Source organism: Etheostoma cragini, chromosome 7 (genome assembly GCF_013103735.1).
Source record: "Etheostoma cragini isolate CJK2018 chromosome 7, CSU_Ecrag_1.0, whole genome shotgun sequence".
NCBI classification, from domain to species: Eukaryota; Metazoa; Chordata; class Actinopteri; order Perciformes; family Percidae; genus Etheostoma; species Etheostoma cragini.
The window spans coordinates 24,527,871-24,550,931 of record NC_048413.1 but is presented as its reverse complement, the minus strand read 5'-3'; the positions used below and the strand labels follow the sequence as shown (position 1 = coordinate 24,550,931).

At 41.2% G+C, this 23,061-nt stretch overlaps 1 protein-coding gene and 1 long non-coding RNA gene across 2 annotated transcripts in view; both read left to right on the top strand.

The window, feature by feature from the left end:
- Window positions 1–399: 399 nt before the first annotated feature.
- Window positions 400–23,061, top strand: part of LOC117947906 — a 24,447-nt gene continuing 1,785 nt past the window's right edge. The window contains exons 1-2 of the long non-coding RNA XR_004657354.1: window positions 400–472; window positions 21,456–21,463. This is a non-coding gene — a long non-coding RNA (uncharacterized LOC117947906). The remainder of the gene's footprint in view (window positions 473–21,455; window positions 21,464–23,061) is intronic.
- Window positions 13,465–16,236, top strand: pim1 (Pim-1 proto-oncogene, serine/threonine kinase). The gene is made up of 6 exons (XM_034877263.1): window positions 13,465–13,905; window positions 14,191–14,297; window positions 14,420–14,470; window positions 14,605–14,971; window positions 15,558–15,734; window positions 15,857–16,236. The coding sequence occupies exons 1-6, from the start codon at window positions 13,824–13,826 to the stop codon at window positions 16,069–16,071; spliced, it is 999 nt and encodes a 332-aa protein (XP_034733154.1). The 5' UTR covers window positions 13,465–13,823; the 3' UTR covers window positions 16,072–16,236.

Sequence of the window (23,061 nt, the reverse complement as noted above, 5' to 3'; positions counted from 1 at the left end):
TAAAACAGAACGTGGCCTTATGCACATTCTGACTAAAAGCAATATAATCTAATAATGAGTTAAAAGTAGTACTAAGGCTATCATTGACGACGTCCACTTGGGTATTAAAACCCCTACGAGAAGTACTTTGTCTGATTTAAGGGCTACACAAGATAAAAACTCGGGATATGGTCTTTGAGCTTGGTAAATAACAATAAATATAATTGGCTGTAATGTTTCCCTTGTTGGATGTTAAAGATCAAGAACAAGGCTTTCAAACAAGTTGTAATTTAGTTTAGGTTTAGGACTAATTAACAGGCTTGAATCCTAGATGGATGCAACTCTCTCCTCTCGGTTTAAGCCTCCAGGAATTTGAGTATTATTATGACTGGGAGGAGTGGCTTAAGAAAGCTGATAAGGGTTTGTTTTGGCCTGTGCAATAGTATCCCTATGGAATGTCTTTGTAAACAACCCGTGTAAGTCCTAATATTATGTTTAATATTTAGATTGTAGTATTTACGTTGTTTCAATCTTAATTTGAGCATGCATTGGAGAGTGCATACTAATCTGTAGTATGTGTATATGTGTAAACCAGTTAACTAAACTAAACTAAATGTGTGCCTGTGTATAATAGGGCATGCAGGTGAAAGGAGAATGTGAAGGCGATATGGAGCAGAAGTGAGAACCATAGGGAGTAAAGGCATATTAACCAAACTTGGATTTCAACATGGAAATCTCCTATGTCAGCGGTTGACGTCTGCCGGTGTCTCAGGTTACAGTCTTTACTCTGACTGACAGGACATCCAGAGCACTGAACTGCTCTGATGGTCTATATTTACTTTGTGCACCCATGCTGTATGATTCATCTCTCTCTGCTGCACAGCGGCTCTGCCTTCCCTTGAAGTTTTCTCCCGTTTTATTTTGGCTTAAACTCTTAATAATGTTTTCCCTATCAATTTATTCTCTCCATCTCTGCCTTTGTGTTTCCCTTCTCCTCTATATCTCGTGTTTGCTTAAGATGTAGTAGAAAATAATTCTCCCAGGTAAGTAAACAGGACTCTCCCATAAGGCTACTGTTGATCCAGTACGCCCTCCAGGCTGCACTGACGTCAGGGCGGCAGAATGTAAACAAAGGCTTGGGACTCCAGGGCGTACCTCTCCCACGTTACCCTCCCATTAGTTGGCAGCGTTTACAGGCTTCCCTGCGCGCAAGTGGCCTTGATGGCGTGTGAGGAGCAAAGGAAAGTTACAAATTCTGTGTGTGTGTTGTTAAGAGGCTGGCTGTAGAGGTTTTGCGTAGCTTTTGTTTGATCCGTCCACTTTCTTAATCACTGTGAGTTTAGCAGGTAGTCATTTAAGTAAACAGCTGGTTTGACATAAAGCAATGGACTGCCTACTAAAATAACCTAAAATTGTACTTAAGTACAATTGTAGGTTACTTTATAGTCCCACAACATGTATTTGACAGCTATAGTTACTAATTATTTAGCTTATTATGCTTTTACATACAAAACATATAATCAAATAATAAAATGTGACGTATAAGATGTTGGTACAGTTTAAAGTACCCAACAGTAAATTGTTTGTATACTATGGACTATGTACACTCCTGTATTGCTACCTTTGTTTTTTAATGCCTGAATATTTCTTCCATCACTTTTAACAATTAAATAAATTACTTATAGCTCACCAATCATGCAACTTTGTTTTATCAGGGCATTTTTGGGCATTTTCTTTAAGTTACTGTAATTTGGGGTTAGGGGTTAGGGGTTAGGGGTTAGGGGTTAGGGCTCTGGTGGGGAAGTTACAGTTCATGATTAAAAAACACAGTGTTGACATTTACCCCATCTCATGCAAGTCAAAACAAAATAAAAGTTTCACTACTATCATTCACTCATCCAACCAAACAGAAACTCAATGACTTGCACCAGCAATTTGTGCTTCACCATGTGCTTCTTCCTCTATCATTAACTTCCACCGTGACCCTCAGGGTCACCACATCCATAAAGAAGCTGGTTAGCGGCTGAGGAAAGAAAGAAAGAAAGGAAAAAGAAAGAAAGAAAGAAAGAACATTCACTTCCTCAACCATTTTTGTACGGAATACCGGATCTTCTTGGACAATTATTTGCTGTAGATAAAAAGAAGACAGGACAACATGTGCAGCACTAATTAGCTCAAAATGTTTATTTACAAGATTAACATGAAGTGGGTGGTACTTTCATTCATCTTTATCACAGAAGAAGGAAGAATGTGTTATCTCATGAGGGCAAAGAGACAGGGTGTAATCAGTAGACAGATAAAGGGCAACAAGAGAGAAGAGAGAGTAAGGAGGAATGGGACAAGGGGCAAAGGAATTTTTGTTCTGCATTCTTCCCGCCCTTCCCTCCAGGGTGAGCGAGGCCAGACGACTCCTCATGCTTCCTCCTGCAAGGCTACCCCCCCTCCAACCCACCCACACACACACACACGCAGCATGCTGAGAGGGATCTTAGCAGCACATGCTGGCTGCATGTGAGGTGGGGCCAGCACCAGTCTATTCACCCGGCCATTCACAGGTTAATGTACTCATCAGGGATCCGAAAGGAAAACCTTAGGTACACAAACGTCACCTCTTCAATCTGAATAGGACTTAATACAATAGATTGTAAACTACAATACAATTAATACAATTAGTAATACAATTTACAAAGCTGGGTTGCTACTGAAGTGGAGAGGGTCACTGAATATTTAACATTCTCCACATGAATCCTGAATACCACTGATAAGACTGGAATTCTTGGAGGTTAAATGGTATTTGTTTATGTAAGTGGTGAGTATCAGTGAGGTTTCACTCATCGAAGAAAAGGCAATGCCGGTCAACTGTTGGCATAGGAAACACCCACCCAGAGGTGGTTACGGAAATATATCCAAAGAACTGACTGTGACCAACCTTGTATAACATTTCCATGGGAAAGCCCACCTAAAACAGGCATTCTGGTAGACTGACAAAAGAGTTTCCAACCAATTCAAACCAGCTGACTGCAACCTGCGTTATGTACATTTTTGTTTTGGGTATATTTGCATTTATTTTACTTTCTTTATATTTTTGTTTATCTTTAGAGTGTCTTACTTTCCCCTCTCCCTTGCAGCTGCAACAGTGTAAAGTAATTAATAAAGGATTTTGAATCTGTAATCTAACCTGAATGTAACCTGAAGGAACTCTATTTCCTCACTGCTTGATGCAAATGCAGAAAAAACGGCAGGAGTAGCCATTTTTGGTACAAATCATATATTGTAAATGAAATCAGGGCAGATGAGCCCTGTTGCATGAGTTCAGCAGGTTCGTGCTGGCCGCATCAACCGGCCGGGTATGGGAACCTAATCAGAAACCTCACAGTCTCTTCCAAGCTGGTCTGCTTTAACAATCAAGGAGGGGGGTCTGTACTTCCTGATATGGGGTTTCCCAGGGAAACAGCTTTGAGTAGTTTCTGGGCCATGACATCACCGGCAGCAACACAGAGGTGTTTTTGATTCAGGCGGAGGATAAGCGGAAGCTGCTGGGAAAACCCCTCCGACAACAACAATAACTGCCTACAGTGAGGCTCTCTGGGCCACAATGCAAATCAACTATAAACAGTGTCAAAGGGGTGGGGGGGTGGGGAGAGCGAAAGAAAGGGAGGGAGGGAGTTGGGTGGGGGGGGGGGCTGAATCGAGAGGAAGAAACAAAATAGAGTGTGTGAGAAACTTTAAATGGAAAGGAAAGGCAAAACTAGTGCTTCACTAGTCATGGGGATTTTTTAAATGTTCCACAACTTAACTGAGGAGACATATTTATTTAGAACAGGGCTATTTAAAGGTGGCATCAGAGGAATGTATCTCTGATGTTGTTTCTCATGTGAATAAATGACTCATTCATACGTCTTCCGTCCCTCTCAAAACCAAAACAGACCAGCTGATTGCCAAACATTAAGAAAGGGAAAATGCAAAAAACCCTCTTCTATCTTTGTGGGAAGTTTTAAATAATAATCCCACCATCAACATTATTTAACAGTGACTGGCAACAGTGTCACTGGGCTGTTTGTGTGACAACAGTTTAATATGTCATTACTGTCTGTTTCCCACGTGGATAAATGTGCGCAGCCCCCAATAGACAACCCCACCCCCCACCCCTCTCTCCTCTTGCCCTCCGTGGGAAGGTGACACCAGCAACCTTGTTCCTGGTTCAGCACATTCCTCCCCATCTCTTATTAGCGGCCCAAAGGCACATGGCTTTACTTGAACACTATGTTCTTCCTAATAAAATCCACGTTAAAATTTGATTGCAACCTCTGTGCAAGGATACGATTAAAGGCTGAAGAAAACAAATCTATAAAAATCCCTTCCAGAAGCCTAAACACATCATTTAACAGGGTTACAACAGCATCTTCAACCCCTCACCTTGCTTTAAGCCAACTGGAGGGGTTCCAGTCTGTCCTGTGTCATAGTTAAAATCTAACTCTAACAATTTGTTCTAAGGTTTTCATGACAAAGGCGGCTAGGGCCACGGAGTGATAATAGTTCGGTGATGTGACTTTATCTTCTGGAACAACAATAGCTTCCTTCCGAAGTGTAAGTACCTTCTTTTATTCCAAAGGAGACTGAAATATATACACATAGTAAAATAGCCCTTAGTTGTCCAGCACAGCGCTGTCTCCTTAAATTGGCGTAATTACATAATTTGGCTTCATCAATCTATGTTACAGCCCTCAGGGAGTTAAACATTAAAACTGTGAGCATCAAATTAAACTGATAAAACTAAGTTGAACTCCTCTGCAAATTCAATGTCAGACCACACCACACTTCAGTCTTTGTTTTGCATTCCAAACATAGATTTGATTCCTTTCCATTCATACTATTTCTCAGTTCACCGTACACTTTGTCTTTAGATTTCAGCTTTGCTAGTTTTATTTCCCTCTTAACACTTTTTCTTGGATTTAGGGTGTTACTGTGTTTCTCTGGTACTTCCACACGAATACAAACTTGGGAAAAAAAAACTATCCATACTGTTTTAAGTAAGATACGGGTTTCTGAATGTCCTCTGCTTTCAGTCTCTGTGTGAGCTGTTCAAAATCTGCACGCTTTCTACGTAACTAGCCGAGACAAGGTGGTTAACCGTAGCATGCTAGTGCTAGCATGCTAACTCGTTTCCAATAGCAAAACACTGCTACAACACCCACTAGTTCACCATAATCTTCAAAAGAACTACTTCATGTCCCGGTCCTGCAGGTATTCAGTAAGTGTCCCTTGTTTAGAAGAAGTCTCCCAGCTAATCCTGCCTTGTACTGACCAAAGTTGGAGAAAGTTATCAAGCTGATGTGAACTTACCTAGCTACTGCACATGTGCGACTCCCAGCAAAGATAGTAAAGAAGCGAGATGTCTCAGTCTGTGGCTAAAACAAAGACTTGAACACACAGGGAGAAAACAGGATCTGCAGCAATGTGCAGTACAACAAAAATATGGTGTCTAATGAAAATTAAACCTTGTAAAGCTATTCTGGTACAACCTCAAAATACAATTATGAACATGAAAATCCGCATAATATAGGCACTTTAACATGATACTGTGTCAGTGAGTTTGTCCAAATATGCACAGGCTTCTATAAAAGTGTCTCAGTTTGTACATTTAAAACACTGTTTAGCTCCTGAATGGAGTCTTCAGACCACACCACATCCCTGCACTCCGCTTGTTCTCTCTACTCAAAGTCGACAGGAACTAACTGTGTCATGATCAGAGATCCTGATTAGCTTTGTAATAAGATTCATAGGCTCCCCAGGTGGTCTCATCATGAAGGTTCAACACCTTACCATATCGCATAGGACATGTAACATACTGAAGTATTTAACTAAGGGAATTATCGATAGAGCAGAGATTAAAATCCACCATATGGTTGGGTGCATCAGGGGACATGCTCTGCAAAGGCTGCATCACACTCTAATGATGCCCACTTGGTGGTCAATGGATATAAATAACCACGATAAATGATTGTGAATATTCTCTTGTCAGATGAAAAGGGCACAGAGAAAGAGTTAATAACTCAAAAGGGGGGCTGCACACAGTTTCCTAAACAGCCAGTCTTACAACATCCAGTGTTTTTGACCAAAACCTGCTATTCAAGATCGGAGTTAGAGTCCTGTTCTTGGGTGAGATGCAAGCAGTGTCATTATTATTGTCTCCAACACTTCCAACAGACTCTTTTAAAAAGTCAGCTCACTAGAGGACAGGGAAATAAAGGAGGAAATTTGTTCTTGCATTGCAGAGTAGATGGGTTAGCCTTTGTACTGTAATACAGTATTAAAAGGGAAAAATACAGATGTTACCTTGTTTGTGTTTTCAAACAGCATGGTTCTTGTGGACAACACTCACTAACACAACTAATTTGGCCAGTGTAACTATTCCCGCTTCAGTCCTCCTACAGGTTGGAAACAGAATTGTCCCATTATGTCTCATTGGAACTACAGATGCACTACCAGATCTGGCATAATTGCATAGTGCCTTTTAAGCCAGTAGAGAGACGCAAAGCAAATGCAGTAGTCCCCGCTACAAGTTGAAGAACCACTGAAACAATTTTGGAAACATTATTTTAAGGTACAAAAAGTTCTCTAATGTTGCATTAAGTTTAAACTTTCCCAGATCTAGTATTGAGCAGGATACATCTGCTAACATAAGGCTAAAGTAGCATCCAGGACCGGCTCCCAGCTTTCCTGTTTCCTCCCATTACCTCTGACCCCACCGGTTAAGGTTAGACACGCTTGCTAGTCTTCAGCTTACATTTGAGCCAAGAAAGACCCCATTTAATCCATTCCTCACACTTTTGCTCTTGTGTTCCAGAACTTCATGGGCCTGACGTCCTATTTTCTGACTGGATAATTGCTGTTTGGAGGAGGGCTTTAGTGAGCATTCAACTGCCCGGCAACAATAAATATATCCAACACGCTACTTCTTCCAATACTAATGAGAATCCCAAACTTGCTCATGGTCACTTTCAATATTTATTTAAAACATTTAAGGCTAAACTACCTAATTTTTTGTTGTTTTATTTATAAGCCATCATGTAACCACTTCTGTCAACAGTGTCATTATCAACCGGAATCAGGGGGATCAACTAGGAAGTGCTTTTTCCTGTGATCTGCACCCCCATATGGAAAGGTCTAAAGCTGACAACAGGCTTGTAACCACTGGCAACCTTAAAGGCATTCGGCCCTGTTTACACACAGATTATATCCTCCTCCTTGACAAGCACAACTATAGCCATAAACAAACCTTACACAGGCCCTTCAGTAGCCGAACCCCTAATTGAGACAAGTGGGAATAATTTCCTGGAGGAACAGTCTGGGTGGCGCTGGACAGGTATGCCAATAATCACTGACCCCAAACCAGGCCTGTGCTGACATGAAAGATGACCTTAGGTGACCCTTAGTGACCCTCTGCAGGTCCTCTGTGGTGCTTTCCCACGTAGGACTGCCTTTGATGTGCATTGGAGCCTTTTCCCATGGCCCCGCCAGCCAAGACCTCTCAGGACCTGGAGAGAGGAGGGGGTAAGAGGCTACCTGAGGAGAGGTCAGGCCACACTGGAGATTACCCACCACACAGCAATTCATTTTCCTTTAAAGCAACACTAGAGAACTTTGTCCCACTTCAGTCCTCTACAGGTTGGAAGTCCCATTAAGTCTCATTGGAACTATAGATCCGCTACCCGATCTGGCAAACTTGCTCAGCGCGGTTATAGCCGGTAGAGAGCCACTAAGCGATTGCAGAATTGCCGTTCATCCTGTTACGAGTTGATGAACCACTGAAACGATTTTGAAAATGTTATTTTAAAGTACAAAAAGTTCTCTAGTGTTGCTTTAAGACACGTCTATAAATAGTTCACCCTCCCTCATGCCGATGCTTTCCTTATTTGGGGGAGAGTTTAAAAGCCTTCGTGGCTAATTTGGAGGCATGACAGATAATGTTTCAGAGTTTGTGTTTATTTATGTAGGTGTGTTTGAGTGTGTATCATCGTGGGGTGGTCGGGTTAGAGACTTTCAGGTCCCGTGTTCTCGGAGTGTGCAGCTGCCAACCATTACTTTCCTTTACAGTGAGATCAGTGTGCAGTCGATGAGGTAAGAATCAATGCCAGGACCAATGCAACTCCCGACCAGAACAAGTTACGCTGCTAGTTTTAAAACTGAAGTCTATTAGCTGCTAACAGTGTTGCAGCTACTCTTCCTGGGGTCCACGTGAAACAACCACAACACTCAAAAATGCCATATATTACATACATTTAAAACAAGACATGAAAAGGATATCATTGTGTACATGTTTCCGACAATGATAGCCTCATCATAGTTAAATTAACACATTTTTAGTTATAGTTTTTGTTTTGTTAAGTAGTCTTTTAATAAAGGACTTACTCTGTGCCTCCACTATATTAGTTGGCAAGCTATTCCACATTGTAATGGCTCTAAACTTTACAGACCTACACACAGCATCAGTCTGGGTTTTTTTCCAGTTCTTTTTGTTTTTAAGCCTGGAATAATCAATATATGATTGACTGTCAGGACTAAAGTGTTAAGAAACGATGACCCTGAAGGCCTCTTTGTCTGGCAACCCAATCAACACAACCGTCTATGGGTTGGCTTTGTTTGTCTGAGAGGAGCAAGGCTGCTCCTCCTGCTGAGCTGCAGTGCAGTGTTATGACCCTCCTCTAATTATGGGGTAATGTTTGTCAATCACTGTGAAGGCACCCAGCACACTGAAACAATGGCTTCTCTCCATTTCTGCAGAGTGCGTAGTTTATCACATATTAAGGCTGACGGCTTGTTAGAGAAGAGCCTGCTTTTAAGGTGCTTTGAGTGATTTCACATTAACGCTTCAGAAGGTGATGGAATAATGGTTACATTTATATTGTAACATTTCAATTTTTATACAGACACAAAAGCTGGATTTTGGAGAATGTAGCCTATATTCTAGTTCATATTTCTATCATAAATAAATGAATATATGATCAAATCATCATATCAAGCCTGATGCATGAATGGAGTGTAAATACTAAATGGAATGTTTAATTGTCATTCAAACCTATCTATTAAGACCTAATTCATCTGCGTTGACATTATAATAGTTGAAAGGCTATTCCAGGCCATTGTAGTCTCACACAGCTTCAATAAATTTTAATATAAAAACAGCAATTATCCTTTAGTTAGTAATATTTACACACCCGCAGCTCTGAGTTGTATCACCTGCCTGAGTGTATGTGCTAAAAATAGGAATGATAAAGCGGTTTGTGAAGTGCTAAAGCTTAAGAGCGCAACTCTTTTAAATTATTGAAAATCAACATTCAAGCCATTGCCAAATGAGTTGCTGCGAAGCTAATTAAGACCATCAGATCCACACAACGCTCTCTGTATTTCTCAGAATGGCTATGTTCAGAAGATTGTATCGTCCGGTGACTTTCCCGCACAGAATGTGGAGTGAAGATAATTACCTTTTCTGAAGAGTCCTTCATGTTTTTTTAATCCTCCTCTTTGTCGTCTTTGGCTACTAGAAACTGCGTGGAGGAGGGGTGGGGGTGCATGCTTGATCACGGAAGGCTTGTATCATTTGGACGCACCCACAGTCATTACTTAGAATTCCTCATGGACAGAAACTACGCACTAAGGGGAACAATTCAGAAAAAGTCCATTAACCCTTGACACAGTCACCACTACGCATCTTAAAAAAAAAAAAAAAGACCTGAAAAAAAAAAAAAACACAAAACAGTTTGAAACACATTAAAATCCATTAAATACAGGTTAAAACAGGAAATACAGGGGGAAACAGGTTAAACACATGTAATCCATGGGAGTGCAGAGGTCATGTTCTATCCATTATCCATTGTTCAATCCATTAGGGGGAAATCGGGAGGCATCAAACACTCTGTGCAAGTCTACACTCGTCTCGTTCACCTCAATGATTATTTGTCCTGCCACTTGCAGAGTGGCAGCAGGTGGGATCTGGGGACAGCTGGAGAGGTGATTGGCTGGCAATCATGATTGATGGATAAACAACTTTTTGGAGTGCAGACAGGGGGCTGGGCCTTTCGTAAAAGACCTCTAGGAAGACAGAGAAGAGTTAAAGGAGAGACGCAAAGAGACAGATAGACTGCAGAAGACTTCAGCAGAATCTATCAGGCCACGTGGGGATAAGTGAGTAATCTCCTGAGAAGAAACTGTGTGCTTAAGGTGGCTAATATGCTACAAAGGAAGTGTTATGACTCTGTGATGAAGGGTGGAGGGGGAGTGTCAGGTCAAGGGTAATACTGAAGGGTCGGGCAGGCTAGATAACAGAGTTTATGGCATTTAGTTTACAGCATAGATTAGGACACAATGTGGCACAAAAAGGAAACTCATTTACAGTATCAAGATCATCTGGAACATTGGATGCTTAGAGTAGATAGTGTGTGTTTTTTGAAGTCAAAATCTCTGTCCATGAAATGTGCACAAAGAGATATTACATTTTAGTCTCTTCTATGGCTCCAAATACAAATATAAAAGTAAACAATTAGTCATTTCATAAACATTGTTAGTATTTCTAAAAAAAACTATTATATTCCAGTGGATAGTGCACATATTGAGTAGAGTCAAGCATTATTTGGTGTTGTGAAAAATGTCCTGTGGGCAGGGTTTCTATTTATCTAGAAAGAGGAAGTACTTCATGAAAGTATTATGGAAGTCCAATCTTCCCTTGTGACCTCCAAGGTTTTGGTGTGCTGTTGTGCAGTGCAGGACCAAGATGTAAAAGAAAAAGGAAGAACTTGAGTGACTGCGGCAACAGCTAATCAGATGTGCTGGCTGCACGATGAATGTAGTTGGTGATCACTGACATGAAAATGGTGACGTCTTGCTTTACAGTATGAGAAACCTGCTGCCTTCTCCTCAGGAGATTGGACTGAGCAGCTGGCTCCAAAGCGAGCGGTGCAACTAATAATCTGTCCTTCTGACAGTTGGGGTTCGATGACTGCCATTTGAGCCCTGCTGATCATGCAAGCAGCAGGGATATCTGCAGCCCCACAGAGATGTACTCATCGGTGCCATTTCATTGGCCTGTGGGCACTTTTGCACTCATTGCTTTGGACCTCTCCATTTTCACACACCTCTCCTAGGCCCCTGACTGAGCATGAACCCGGCGCACATGCTCTCTGGACCTTTCAGGACACTATAAAACCACTCGTGTTTTAACAACTATTAGGCTACTATAGTGTTACTGCTGTAGCTTAACAATATCTTAGTTTCACATATAAAGCTGTGACTTCAGTAACAGGAAGGGCAATAAGACCTCCCTAAGAAGCAGAGGTGGAAATTACAATTATTCACGTAACGTTACTGTAATTGAACTTTTTAAAAGTACTTTTTCAAAATCTGTAATTTTACTTTTACTTTGTTTTATTTGAAGTATAGTTCCTTGCTACATTTTAAATCAAACCCATTACTGGGTAAAAGCAAACCCAACAGAAAGTAAATTTAAAGGCCTCTAACATTTCCTTGGCAAAGTGTCAACAAACTAAAATGGAAAGCGTGACATGGGTTTGTGCCTTTTTATTTTTAAATAGATATTTTTATAAATAGGATATTAAATAAATATAATTACAAAAAGTAGATAACTCCCTAGTTATTAAAAAGTAACTAAGTAACTTGTACTCTTACACTGGTAATTTTGCTTGTACTTTGCTTGTGAAACGTCATCAAAGTATTAGTACTTTTACTTAGGTAAAATACTTTTTGTACTCCCTCCACCTCTGCTAAAAATAAACTAAATGGTCAGCTCAACTATGAGGCCTACACCAACCCAAATTGAGAAACTAGAAACATAAGGTGTTCTTTGGTTTCTGTGTAGCTAGGCCTACAATGTATTCCATTATTTGAACTAGCACTTTCAAATGTGGTGATAAATCGATAACAGCACCTGCTTTTCGTCATTTCAGAGGTATGAACGTAATTTGCCCAGGGCGTCCATAAAGCAAGTATGAACACCCCATGACCTCCTTATTCTTTCCAGTCAGCCGTGATGACCTGTAAACAGTTTGTTATGTTCCACTTACTTCTTCACAAGAAGCCTACTGTATGACCAAGATGGTGTAGGTTTCTATTAAACTTTGTTTTTTGTTTGCGGATCGTTTCGTGCACAATGGCATGGATCACTTTCCAAAGTGAGCAAAGTGAGTATAAGAAGTGACGGTTGACAAAAATCATCTTTATTATTATTCATTAATAAGCCTGTAGTGCAGTTGCGAGAATATGACATCAAAATAAACAAACAATAATTCAACATTTCTTCCTATCCATTGTATTTTATAAATCCACCTTTCCTCCAACTTAAGGGAGAGACATCGTCAAATTGCAAATTTCTAAAATACAATATAGCCTGTCATCATTATGATGGTTTACAACTTTCCATGGAATTTCAGAGGAAAACAAAACTTAATTTAGGCAGGGGCGGGAGAGAGATAGAGAATGCCATTCAGACAATAACATGCGCGGGAAAATGAGGGCGGAGAGAGGAGGAGCAGAGAGAGGAGGGGGGGGGGGGGGGGGGGGGGGGGGGGGGGGGGGGAGTTAATGGAAGTCTTTTATCTCTAGTTTCCCACATCCTGTGAACGGCTGCAAACGCGGCCACCCAATTTGAAAGAATGAGAGGAATGCATCTCTTCCCCCCAGCGCGCTTTGATGCGCAGCCAGTTGAGAGGCATTGTCAGGAAAAACTCAAACAAAGCTATAGTCCTGGACTTCACTTCAACTAATAAACATCTGTGTTAATGTGCAAATAATCAGGTAAATGGCAGGGGGTAAGAATAGCTGGAATGCAATTGATGAACTGCTCTCAGGTTGTAGCCTCTGTGTCTCGTCTTGCACCATGTCTTTACTAAGCCATGTGGAAGCGTTATGCAGCCAGGAGCCTATGTTGCTGTTCCCACATGCAGACAAAGGTGAAGAAGAGTGAACAGTTCCAAAAATACATTAACAGATGACAATCGATATGGAATACGACAAAACTATCTTTTGAAATAGAATAGAATATGCATCCAGTTTCAGTAACTTTTTATACTCCAGTGTTTTGTGAAGATAGTCTGGTCATGGCTGGGTTTTCTTATTCTCTGGGTCCTTTTCCCGCGAATGGAGAACACACGGGGGGAGACCATGGGGGAGACTTGGCTTTGAATTTGCATTTCCCTTCAACTTGAATTCATAATTACTAGCCTTTACTCTAACCTCTCCTCTTTTTTTTCTACTTTTTTTAGCGCGTTTTTATTCCCGCCACGTCCGTATATGGCTCAGCCAGCCCAGCCGGTTGTGAGGTTGGCTTTCTTTTCATTTGGTGATTGACGTTCGTTTGGAGTGCGTATGTGCAGTCCTATTGGTGCAGAGAGCGGAAAGGGGCGGTGAAACATGGACGTCGGAGCGTGTTGTAACGCCCTCTTACTACCATATAACCGTCCTTCCCCCCCTCCTACTAGTTGTTTCCTAGAGCCGGTATCTGACAGAGGCATTGGACTGTGCGCCGTCTTCTCTGTTTATATCGTAACTGTTTACAAAACATAGCAGGGAACAACACTGGTTTCGCGTTAGCTTTAAATGTGAACTCAGTTAACCCGGGACGAAGTTTTTGGCTATATTTCCCTGGATCTCAAGCGCCTTTTTTTCTATCTGGATGAAAGGATCCCTACCGCATATTTGTTTCTGCAAACTGGACTTTAAGCTTTACACGGGAGACGGGAGAGCCGTGCTATCGGAATAAAACTACGGCTATAAACCAAGAAAACACGAAGAACACACACGTCGAATCGCCTGTGGTGGATATCAGGCAAGAAATGCTACTGTCCAAGCTCAATTCTCTGGCCCACATCTCCACTGTAGACATGCCGGCGAAAATCCAGCTCCAAGTTCATCAAGGTTAGAAGCCCCTTTTTTCCATCGTTTCATCATGGAGGACGGGGATGCAGCAATGGCTGTTAGCCCGCTTAGCGCGGCTCAGTCCACACATATTACTAACGTTGCATGCTAATTTTCCTGGACGCAGTTCGTTTAAGAACAATTTCAATAAACAACATATTATCCTTATTACTGTGTTCTAATGTCTTGGTACGTTGCTGTGCTATATGTATCCTACTTGGCTTTACAGAGGGGCTAGCATGGTTTCTTCCGTGGTATTTACCGGCTGTGTTTATGTTTTTGTAGTGAAGGAGAAGGAGCCTTTCGAGAAGCTGTATCAGGTCGGCGCGGTGCTGGGCAGTGGCGGCTTCGGCACGGTCTACTCCGGTACAAGAATAACCGACGGAGCTCCGGTTAGTAACATTAATGCCTTACGTGTTATTACAATAAGATATGTGGCATTTTATACGAGCTGCTTTACATGCTGGGTTGTTTTACACATGTAATTTGACGTGGTTTCTTCTTCGCTCTGTAGGTTGCTGTCAAACATGTGGCCAAGGACAGAATCTCCGACTGGGGAGAGCTGGTAAGAAACGATTTATAAAACAGTGTTATACTATTATTAGCGTTAATATCGACCTAATTGTCGTTTTTCTACATAGCTATAATGTTGTTGGCACGTCTACGTGTACTAAATACTTTTTATTATTATCTTTTCAGCCTAATGGCTCCCGTGTCCCTTTGGAGATTGTGCTGTTGAAGAAAGTAGGGACGGGCTTCCGTGGCGTTATCAAAATGCTAGACTGGTTCGAGCGACCAGACAGCTTCATCATCGTGATGGAGAGGCCCGAAAACGTCAAGGACCTGTTCGACTTCATCACGGAGAAAGGTGCCTTACCGGAGGAGCTCGCGCGGAGCTTTTTCCGTCAGGTGTTGGAGGCTGTGCGGCACTGCCAGAACTGCGGCGTGGTGCACCGGGATATCAAAGACGAGAACATTCTCATCGACCTCCGCACTGGGGAGATGAAGCTTATTGACTTCGGATCCGGAGCCCTGCTCAAAGACACCATATACACAGACTTTGATGGTGAGTCATCCATGATCAAAGCATGCGGTGATGTGTCATTTTCAATACGTTTATCTTTATCGGAAAACACTAGAGTGATATTTTATTTTTTTAAACTTCACAGCCATTTCATTAGGCCCGGGAGCCTCTTTAGTCTGACGATCTGTGCCCACACACCCCAACAGAAATTCCTAGGTTGTGTCATCTCCGACATCCCCCCACAGCAGCCTATAAATACTGGCTGAGCAACATCGCCTTTGCTTTGGCGCCCCCCATAGGAGGGAAGCTGCATTTTTACAACTCAAAGTTTGTAAACAAAGTCACATGTCCGCTTCCCCTCCCACACACACACATACACACACACAGACCGCGCCTGTCACGCTTCCTGGCACCTGAGCTCAGATAATAGCCTCAGATACAGCTCAGCTTTACATTTGCCATTTATCCCTATCTGCATTGCTGTTTTTTAATTAATTTGACTCGAGAATCCACTCAGTCAGGGCTTTGCTGTATCTGATAGTTGTGTTGATTTGTGCATTATTGTTAAATGAGATTCCAGTTTTTAAAAAAAGATGTTTTTCTCCTTTTTCTTTCTCCCACCTGACAGGCACTAGAGTGTACAGCCCACCGGAGTGGATCAAATATCATCGCTATCATGGACGCTCTGCCACAGTTTGGTCCCTGGGTGTCTTGCTGTATGACATGGTGTGCGGGGACATTCCATTTGAACACGATGAGGAGATCACAAGAGGGCAGGTCCTTTTCCGGAGGAGAATCTCCACAGGTAAATTCACATTGTAATAATATACGTTCTAGCTTTTTCGTGACAGTCAGGTGTCAAATATGTTATGTTCCTAGTTTATTGCTCCAGACTTATTGGTTTTCCTTTCCCCTGTCCTCCTCCAGAATGCCAGCAGCTGATCAAGTGGTGTCTGTCTGTGCGGCCAGCTGACCGCCCATCCTTCGAGGACATCATCAATCACTCGTGGATGCAGAGCACATCCTCCTCTGTAGTCCCATCCACGGTGCAGACAGAGAAGACAAGCACAGAGATTAGGCTGCACAGCATCAGCCATGAGCCCACAGCCTTCACACCCACCCCTGTGGCTGTGGCGCGGTGATGGAGGCAAACAGGGCTGCTCTGGTCTGAACTGGACTGCACTGACCTAAGAGGCTATTACAAAAGACTTATGTAACCGACTTGAAGCAGAGAGGAGGGGGGCATCCAGACACTGGTGAGAGCAACGTGTAAAGGACTAAGGACAGAGAAAAAAACCAGGTCATGACAAACCATCATGTTTGTTTTCAACATGGCAGGCCTGACCCTCTCCACCCCGACTACTTGATATTCCCAGCCGTTGCCTCGCGTCAATGTCAGAACATCATCCCCACCGGACACCTGCGTTGAGCACATACAGTACACGCACTCGCTGTTCTGCTGGATGAACAGTCAGCGTTACGTAAGGCCCCGCTGCACTGTACGCCGCTCGCTCTCCCTCTGTTCTCTCTGTCGCAGCAGAATGGGAAGAGAGGCGTTGGCAAAGCACGATTCTCAAACAAAAAAGTGCCTTCTGTGAGATTGTTGGAGGACCCTGAAAATACTTGAATTTGTGAAAGCAAATAAGGCTTGTTGTCTCGGAGACATTTTTGCTTCTTACTCTGTACAAGGCTTTATATTGTTCATTGCTGTTTAGTTTTCCTCTCATGGGCCTAGATCAGTAAAGCCTATGTCATTTACAGCCATTGCCATCACTACGTCTAGTACTCCAATGTCATTAGCAACCAGACAACCTCATAGCTTCGGCAGCCAACCTGTGCATACGAATCATAAAAAAGAAACACTGGACTTACCTCACTCTATTTACTACAGCATCCACCTCTACTCTACAACCTCCACTTCCTCTTCTTCTCTTGTTGTTCTGAATACAACACAAGATTCACATCCACCGGAATGCACACCACAATGCACACCTAACCATACCAAAATACAACATCCTCTGCTCTTCACTTTTCAATTTTTTTTTAATTATGTTTAAACAGTGCCTCACACAGGTCCTAAAATTCAGTGGGGACAAGAATTGTAAATAATAATGATATTTATTATTGTTGTGACTTCCTTCTCACACTCAATGAGCGCAGAATTTATTTATTTATTTATGAGAGAATTTTGGCTGTTTATGTGTTTCATTCCACAGTCACAGAAGGGCCCACAGATTATTTAAAAGACAAACAAACGCGAGATGAATTTTTTTCTAAACCATATTTATGGCTTGAAATGTGAAAAGAGCAGATGTGTTTGTGTGAATGTTTGTGTATGTAATGTACATAATGTGTAAATAGTCCTAAAAGCACTTCCATCTTAATGTATATAAACATTGAACGTCTACTGATGGTAACTGGTTTTGTTACGCTGTTGTCTGCTGGGGGAGCAAATGAATTTTGAATTTTGAATGTTGGATGTGTGTGTGTGTGTGTGTGTGTGAGAGAGAGATGTGACAATGAGAAAACTTCAGGTTGAATGCAGCTTGGATTGTTTTTTCATCCATTCAAATTAGAATTGTAAATTATGTTAGAAACTATTTTTATACGATTTCAATAAATATTTTTTTAACAGTGACACTCGACTCCTTTGTATTGTTTCAAGGAACAGTATGTATAATGTGTCAGAGAAAAACAAAACCTGTGCTATGATAGAATTTATTTATAACAAAAAAAACTTTCAACTGCAGTACTATAGACTATACTAGGTCAGAAGGTCTTACTATTTTCAAGGCAGGTTTCCTGTTTGACACCTCTGTAGAAAGGCAGCAAATCCGGAGAACAGATGAAGAGATAAGAGAAGATAGGCAGGCAGAAGGCAGATGGCAACAAAACAGTGGCAGGGTGCCAACATATTAAAGAAAACAACCTCAAAACATTTCCAGAATTGACTTTCTACTGCAAAACCTACATTTAAGAATGGAAAACAGTACTGGCTTCATTATTAATATTGATATCGAATGATTGTTCATTCATACAGAACTTAGACTTGTATTTGTCTGAGACGGTTCTTGATATTTAATAAAGAGTTATTATTCAGTAGAGGTACACGATTCCAAAAATGTCAAGATTCAAAATTGATTTTTAGGCTCAAGATTCTATTTAAAATTGATTTTCACTTCAAAAACGATTCTCAATTAAAAAAAGCCATTCACAGTATGTAATTGTAGTTATTTTGATAGTACACATGTCATTACGAAACAAAAGTTATAAAATGAATCATGAATTGATATTTGGATTTCTATGAATTCATTTTGACTCGGTAGAGCTTGAATCGATTCATGAATTTGAATCGCTTTTTTAGAAATGTCTCAATGGTTCGCGGAAGTATTTACATTTAGCCATACACTGGATGTTCTGTATTATATGCATTGATATGGGCTAAAATAACCAAGGAGCATCTCTGGACTAGCCTGCAAGAGGACCCTAGCCTGGGGCTACCTTCATCCACATGGCCTAACAACCAGTACTCCTTTATGGCCTGACCCTATGTAAACACAGTGTAAACTAATGTTAAGACTTTGTCTAGGGCCCCAAAGGTAAGGCAACAATGCAAGACACCTTAATTGTTATTGTACATCTTGAAGAAGTCAGTAGTACTGTTACTTATTTGACAAACAGAAAACTTGGGCTGGCATGGATTCTAAGACAGTTTTCTTCTTTGCCCTTTTAATAAGTAAGAATAATAAAGTTAAAATAGCTCTATCTTGTCCAACATTGAACTCCTGCTTACCAGTTCATGCATCAGTAATAATAATCCAAAAATATAATGCATGAAAAATACCTTTACTTTTGATACTCAACGGGCATTTTACGGATCATAACTTCACTTTTACTGTACCTTCTTCAAACTTGCCAGCAAGCGACAAGATAGCAGCACCCGTGAGTCTATCTTGTGACGGTTAAAATGCGAAAGGCGGAGCAGTATGTAATATTTTAAAAAAGGACAAGTTTGTGAATGGCCAACACCTATTTTGATAATAAACAACTGAACACATTACACACTGGACTTGTAAATTAAAGGACTTGTGTACTTCTTATAGCCTCAGTTGTAAGATATGAAGTAGTCTTGGATTGCCAGACCTTCCTCCACAGTGCTAAGGAGGGTCTGGTTAGTCCACACAGTATTCCGCAATGGGTGAGAAACGTGCTCCTGGTTTATTGGCATTTCCTTAAACCAATCGCAATTGCACGGAGCCCTGGTGCCGCTGCAAAGTAGCCCTGAGAAGCAACTCTTAGTTGGTGGAACACGTGTACGTTCAACAGATGTTTTACTTGTGTAACAGAAAACTCAGATTGGACAGATAGTCTAGCTAGCTGTCTGGATCTACCCTACAGAGATCTGAGGAGCACTTAACCATAGTCCTCACAAATCCACCGCAGTTTAAAATTCCAACAAGAAGAAAGCAGAAGGTGACGGGCATCCGACCGAAAAGCAAGACAAACTACAGAGCATCCCGGAAGTCGTGGACATAGACTAGCCACGCGGTAATCACCCTCTGTCAATTCACAGCTGGAATGTGGTCCACAACTTGTGTTCATGGGTTTAATACCTCTAACAAGCTCTAGATGCTCTCGTGAGTTAATCTAGACGTTTGAGTGGTGATAATGACAGGCAGGCAGCAGTCTATCATGGATCTGCTCTCTTGGATAGATAAGAGTTGTAGGTTTAATCAGTTGCGATGCCCCTGTGGGACACCTGGCCTCACTTATCTTCCTTGAGACAGCTCTGCTGCAATCCCACCCACAGCAAAACAAAGATTTACACAACAGCAAATTACACTGAGGCTGGAAACGCTGCTGCTCACCATCATCCCCTATCAGTGCCTGTCAGGTGAATACAATGTGTGTGCTTACCAGCTGTGAGTTGAATGGATGGAAGGGACTGAAATAAAAGGATCCAGATGGAAGACACAATGCCAGTCTTTATTCTCAGACACGTTTCAAGTCATAAATACACCAGATCAAAGTCCTGCAGTGGCTCCATGCAAAGGTATTTCTGTATCAGATAATAATAGACAGAGAGGCCATCAAAAGAAGCACCAGTCCTAAAAATAAAGTGTCATCTTCAGCATAAATTCAAACGGTAGTTGCAGTCATCCGTAAACCTTTCTTCTGCCGGTACTCAAACATAAAATTTCCCTGAAGAGATAACCAGTGTGTTTGAGACCACAGGTTGTTTTCTACGAATGACACCATTTATTTCCTCTCTCATTCTGAGAATGACGTGCCACATCAGACTCCTCAGCGTGTGGGCTGGTGTTGTTATGAACGTCCTAAATGCAACCAAGACATGCTGCTGTTCCAGATGTTCCATAAGTATTTCAGCTGGAAAGCAGGACTTCTCCTAAAGAACCTTCTACTTCTATAGCCTCTACTTCTGGTTTAGTTGGAGATGCAAAATGGCTTTCAAGTTCTTAGTAAACAACAACTAAATATAGTCTATTTTGTTCAGGTTAAATACACTATTTATAAAATAGTTCTTTCTTGTGAAACATTGAAATCCTGCTTACATCTTATGCATCAGTAATTGTAATCCAAAAGTACAATGCATGAAAAGTATCTTTACTTTTGATACTTAAAGTGCATTTTGCAGATCATAACTGTACTTTTACTGAAGTAAAATGTTTGACTTGTTCTTGTGTAAAAGCTTGGAGTGTTACACTGTTAATAGTCTTAATTTTACTCAGTATTGGAATGTAACTAAGTACATTTAGTACTGTAATTTAGTACACATTTGAGGTTCATGCAACTTTCTAATTCTACTCCACTACATTTCAGATGTTAATATTGTACTGCAGCCAGCAGCCACTTAGCTGAGCATAAGACTGAAAATAGCTTTCCTAGCCGTGTGCAAAGACAAAAACAAGGTGCATTCCAGCACCTCTAATGCTCATTCTAATCTTGTTTGTGAAACCAGTGCTAGAAATCAAAGTGTTAAAAGAAGTTACAGTTTTACAACAAAGTAATGTGCCACAGTGTTTCTGGATCAGATGCAATCCCAGCAGTTACCACTTGTTAATTAATTAAAAATAAACAAATCATAGTCTTGTAAAGCTAGTCAGGCTAGCTTGCTGATTACCCCTTTTTTGTAGTATTTATGCTAAGCTATGTTAAGCTAAGCTAAGCTAAGCTAAGCGGCTGCTGGCTGAACCTTTATATTACCCGGAAACACAACGAGAGTGGTGCCCATCTTCTCCTTTACCTCTGGCAAAGATGGAAAATATGCCACCTTCCCAAAATGTCAAACTATTCCTGCAAATCTTAAAGATAGGACTACATTTAGGGTAGTTGTATCTAGACACTACAGTGATCTGTGCTGTCCTATGGTTCATACTGCCATTGTTTGTTGAGTCTTTGGGTTTTCCCTGCACGTGTGGTGGGACTTGATATGCAAACTGTCTTTAGATTCAAATTCAGAGTTTGGTATTTGCGTTGGTGAGTCACTCCCTCCCTCCGCACAGAGTTTACTTTGTGTCTTCGTTCAACACTGAGTCATCTGAAAAATAGGACACGGTCAAAAAAGCTACCAGAGACATTTTAGTCTGTTCAGCTTTCAGAAGAAAAGACACATTGATACCTCATTTGGTGTCTCGTTTTCTGATGTGTAATAATGAGTCAATGAGTGTAAGGGCTGCAATATGTTCTTCCCTCCCTCAGCAGGCGTTGTTGACCCAAGACTTCTCACCGCCTCATCAGTAAGAGCTGATTGGCTCATCTTTGTGTTCTTCTCTTAAGTTGTGTGCTTCACCTTCTTCTCAATGTAAGAAAAAGAGTGTCCAGCTGTTACACAATTACTCCCTAAGCCGGAGCTGTTAGGCAACGTTGTCAGGAACTTCCTTTAAACCCTCCCCCAACTCCATCTCTCTCTCTCTCTTTCTCCATCTGCCTATATCTACTTGCTTGATATACACTACAGGCACAGACACACATTCTTACAGATGAACAGGAAATCATGTGTGCACTGGTTTAAGTCTGTAAATTATGATGTTGAGAAATGCGCCTACACACATGCACCATACATGTATGCATCAGTTGTGAAACACGTAGCGTTTGGTTCTGCAGTAAGGGATGTGTAATAGATCAAAAAAAGGTGGGACAATCATAAATCAAGACGGTTAATGCCTCATTTAAAGCCAAACAGGTTTGATTAATGTCATTATAAAAGCTTTCAAGTGCACACACTGTACTTTTGAGGGCCTATAATCATTCCTGCAACGCCTGACTATAAACCTAATCCCTGGAGTAGAAAATAATAAAGTACATTTACTTACTTACTTCCTTTTAAAATAGGAAATAGTTTTACATTTTATCTCACAACCTTTTAGAACTGGTTGCTGCTCAAAACATACGATGTGGTCATAAAATTCAATTCAATTTTATTCATAGTAACAAATCTAAACAGAAGTTATCTGGAGATACTTTACAGATAGAGTAGGTCTAGACCACACTCTATAATTTACAAAGCCACAACAATTCTAGTAATAATACTGAGAACTTGTTTCCTTGGACTGACTCTGCACAACATCTATTAGCCTCAGTACCAGATGGCGATAACTGTAACGCATGCACTCAATGCAATAGCACATACAAATGCAATTATAGTATTTTTGACCTGCCCAGTGGATTTTCTACTGTTGAGGACAGAGGCAGCCAATGTAGAATTTGACAAGTATAATACTGTTTTTTGCTTCTTTGTGGGTCTACACTTAATTACAATTTTCATTAGTTTTTTTTGTGACATTGGTCACAACTGAAGCACGACATGTGCAACACTCTAACAATCGGAGTTAAACAGTTTGCATGACCTGAAAAAAAAAAAATCACTCCAAGCAACACAACTCTTCACACGTCTCTCAAACAGGCTCAGTGCAGCGAAACACTTTGAACAATCCTCACCGAGACAACACAACACAAACTGTCAGAACACACTGAGAGAAAAACAAGCTTCAAACACCAATACAGAAATTACTAACTTTTAATCTACAGTACAGTCTCTCTCTCTCTCTCTCTCTCTCTCACACTCACACACACACACACACACACACACACACACACACACACACACACAC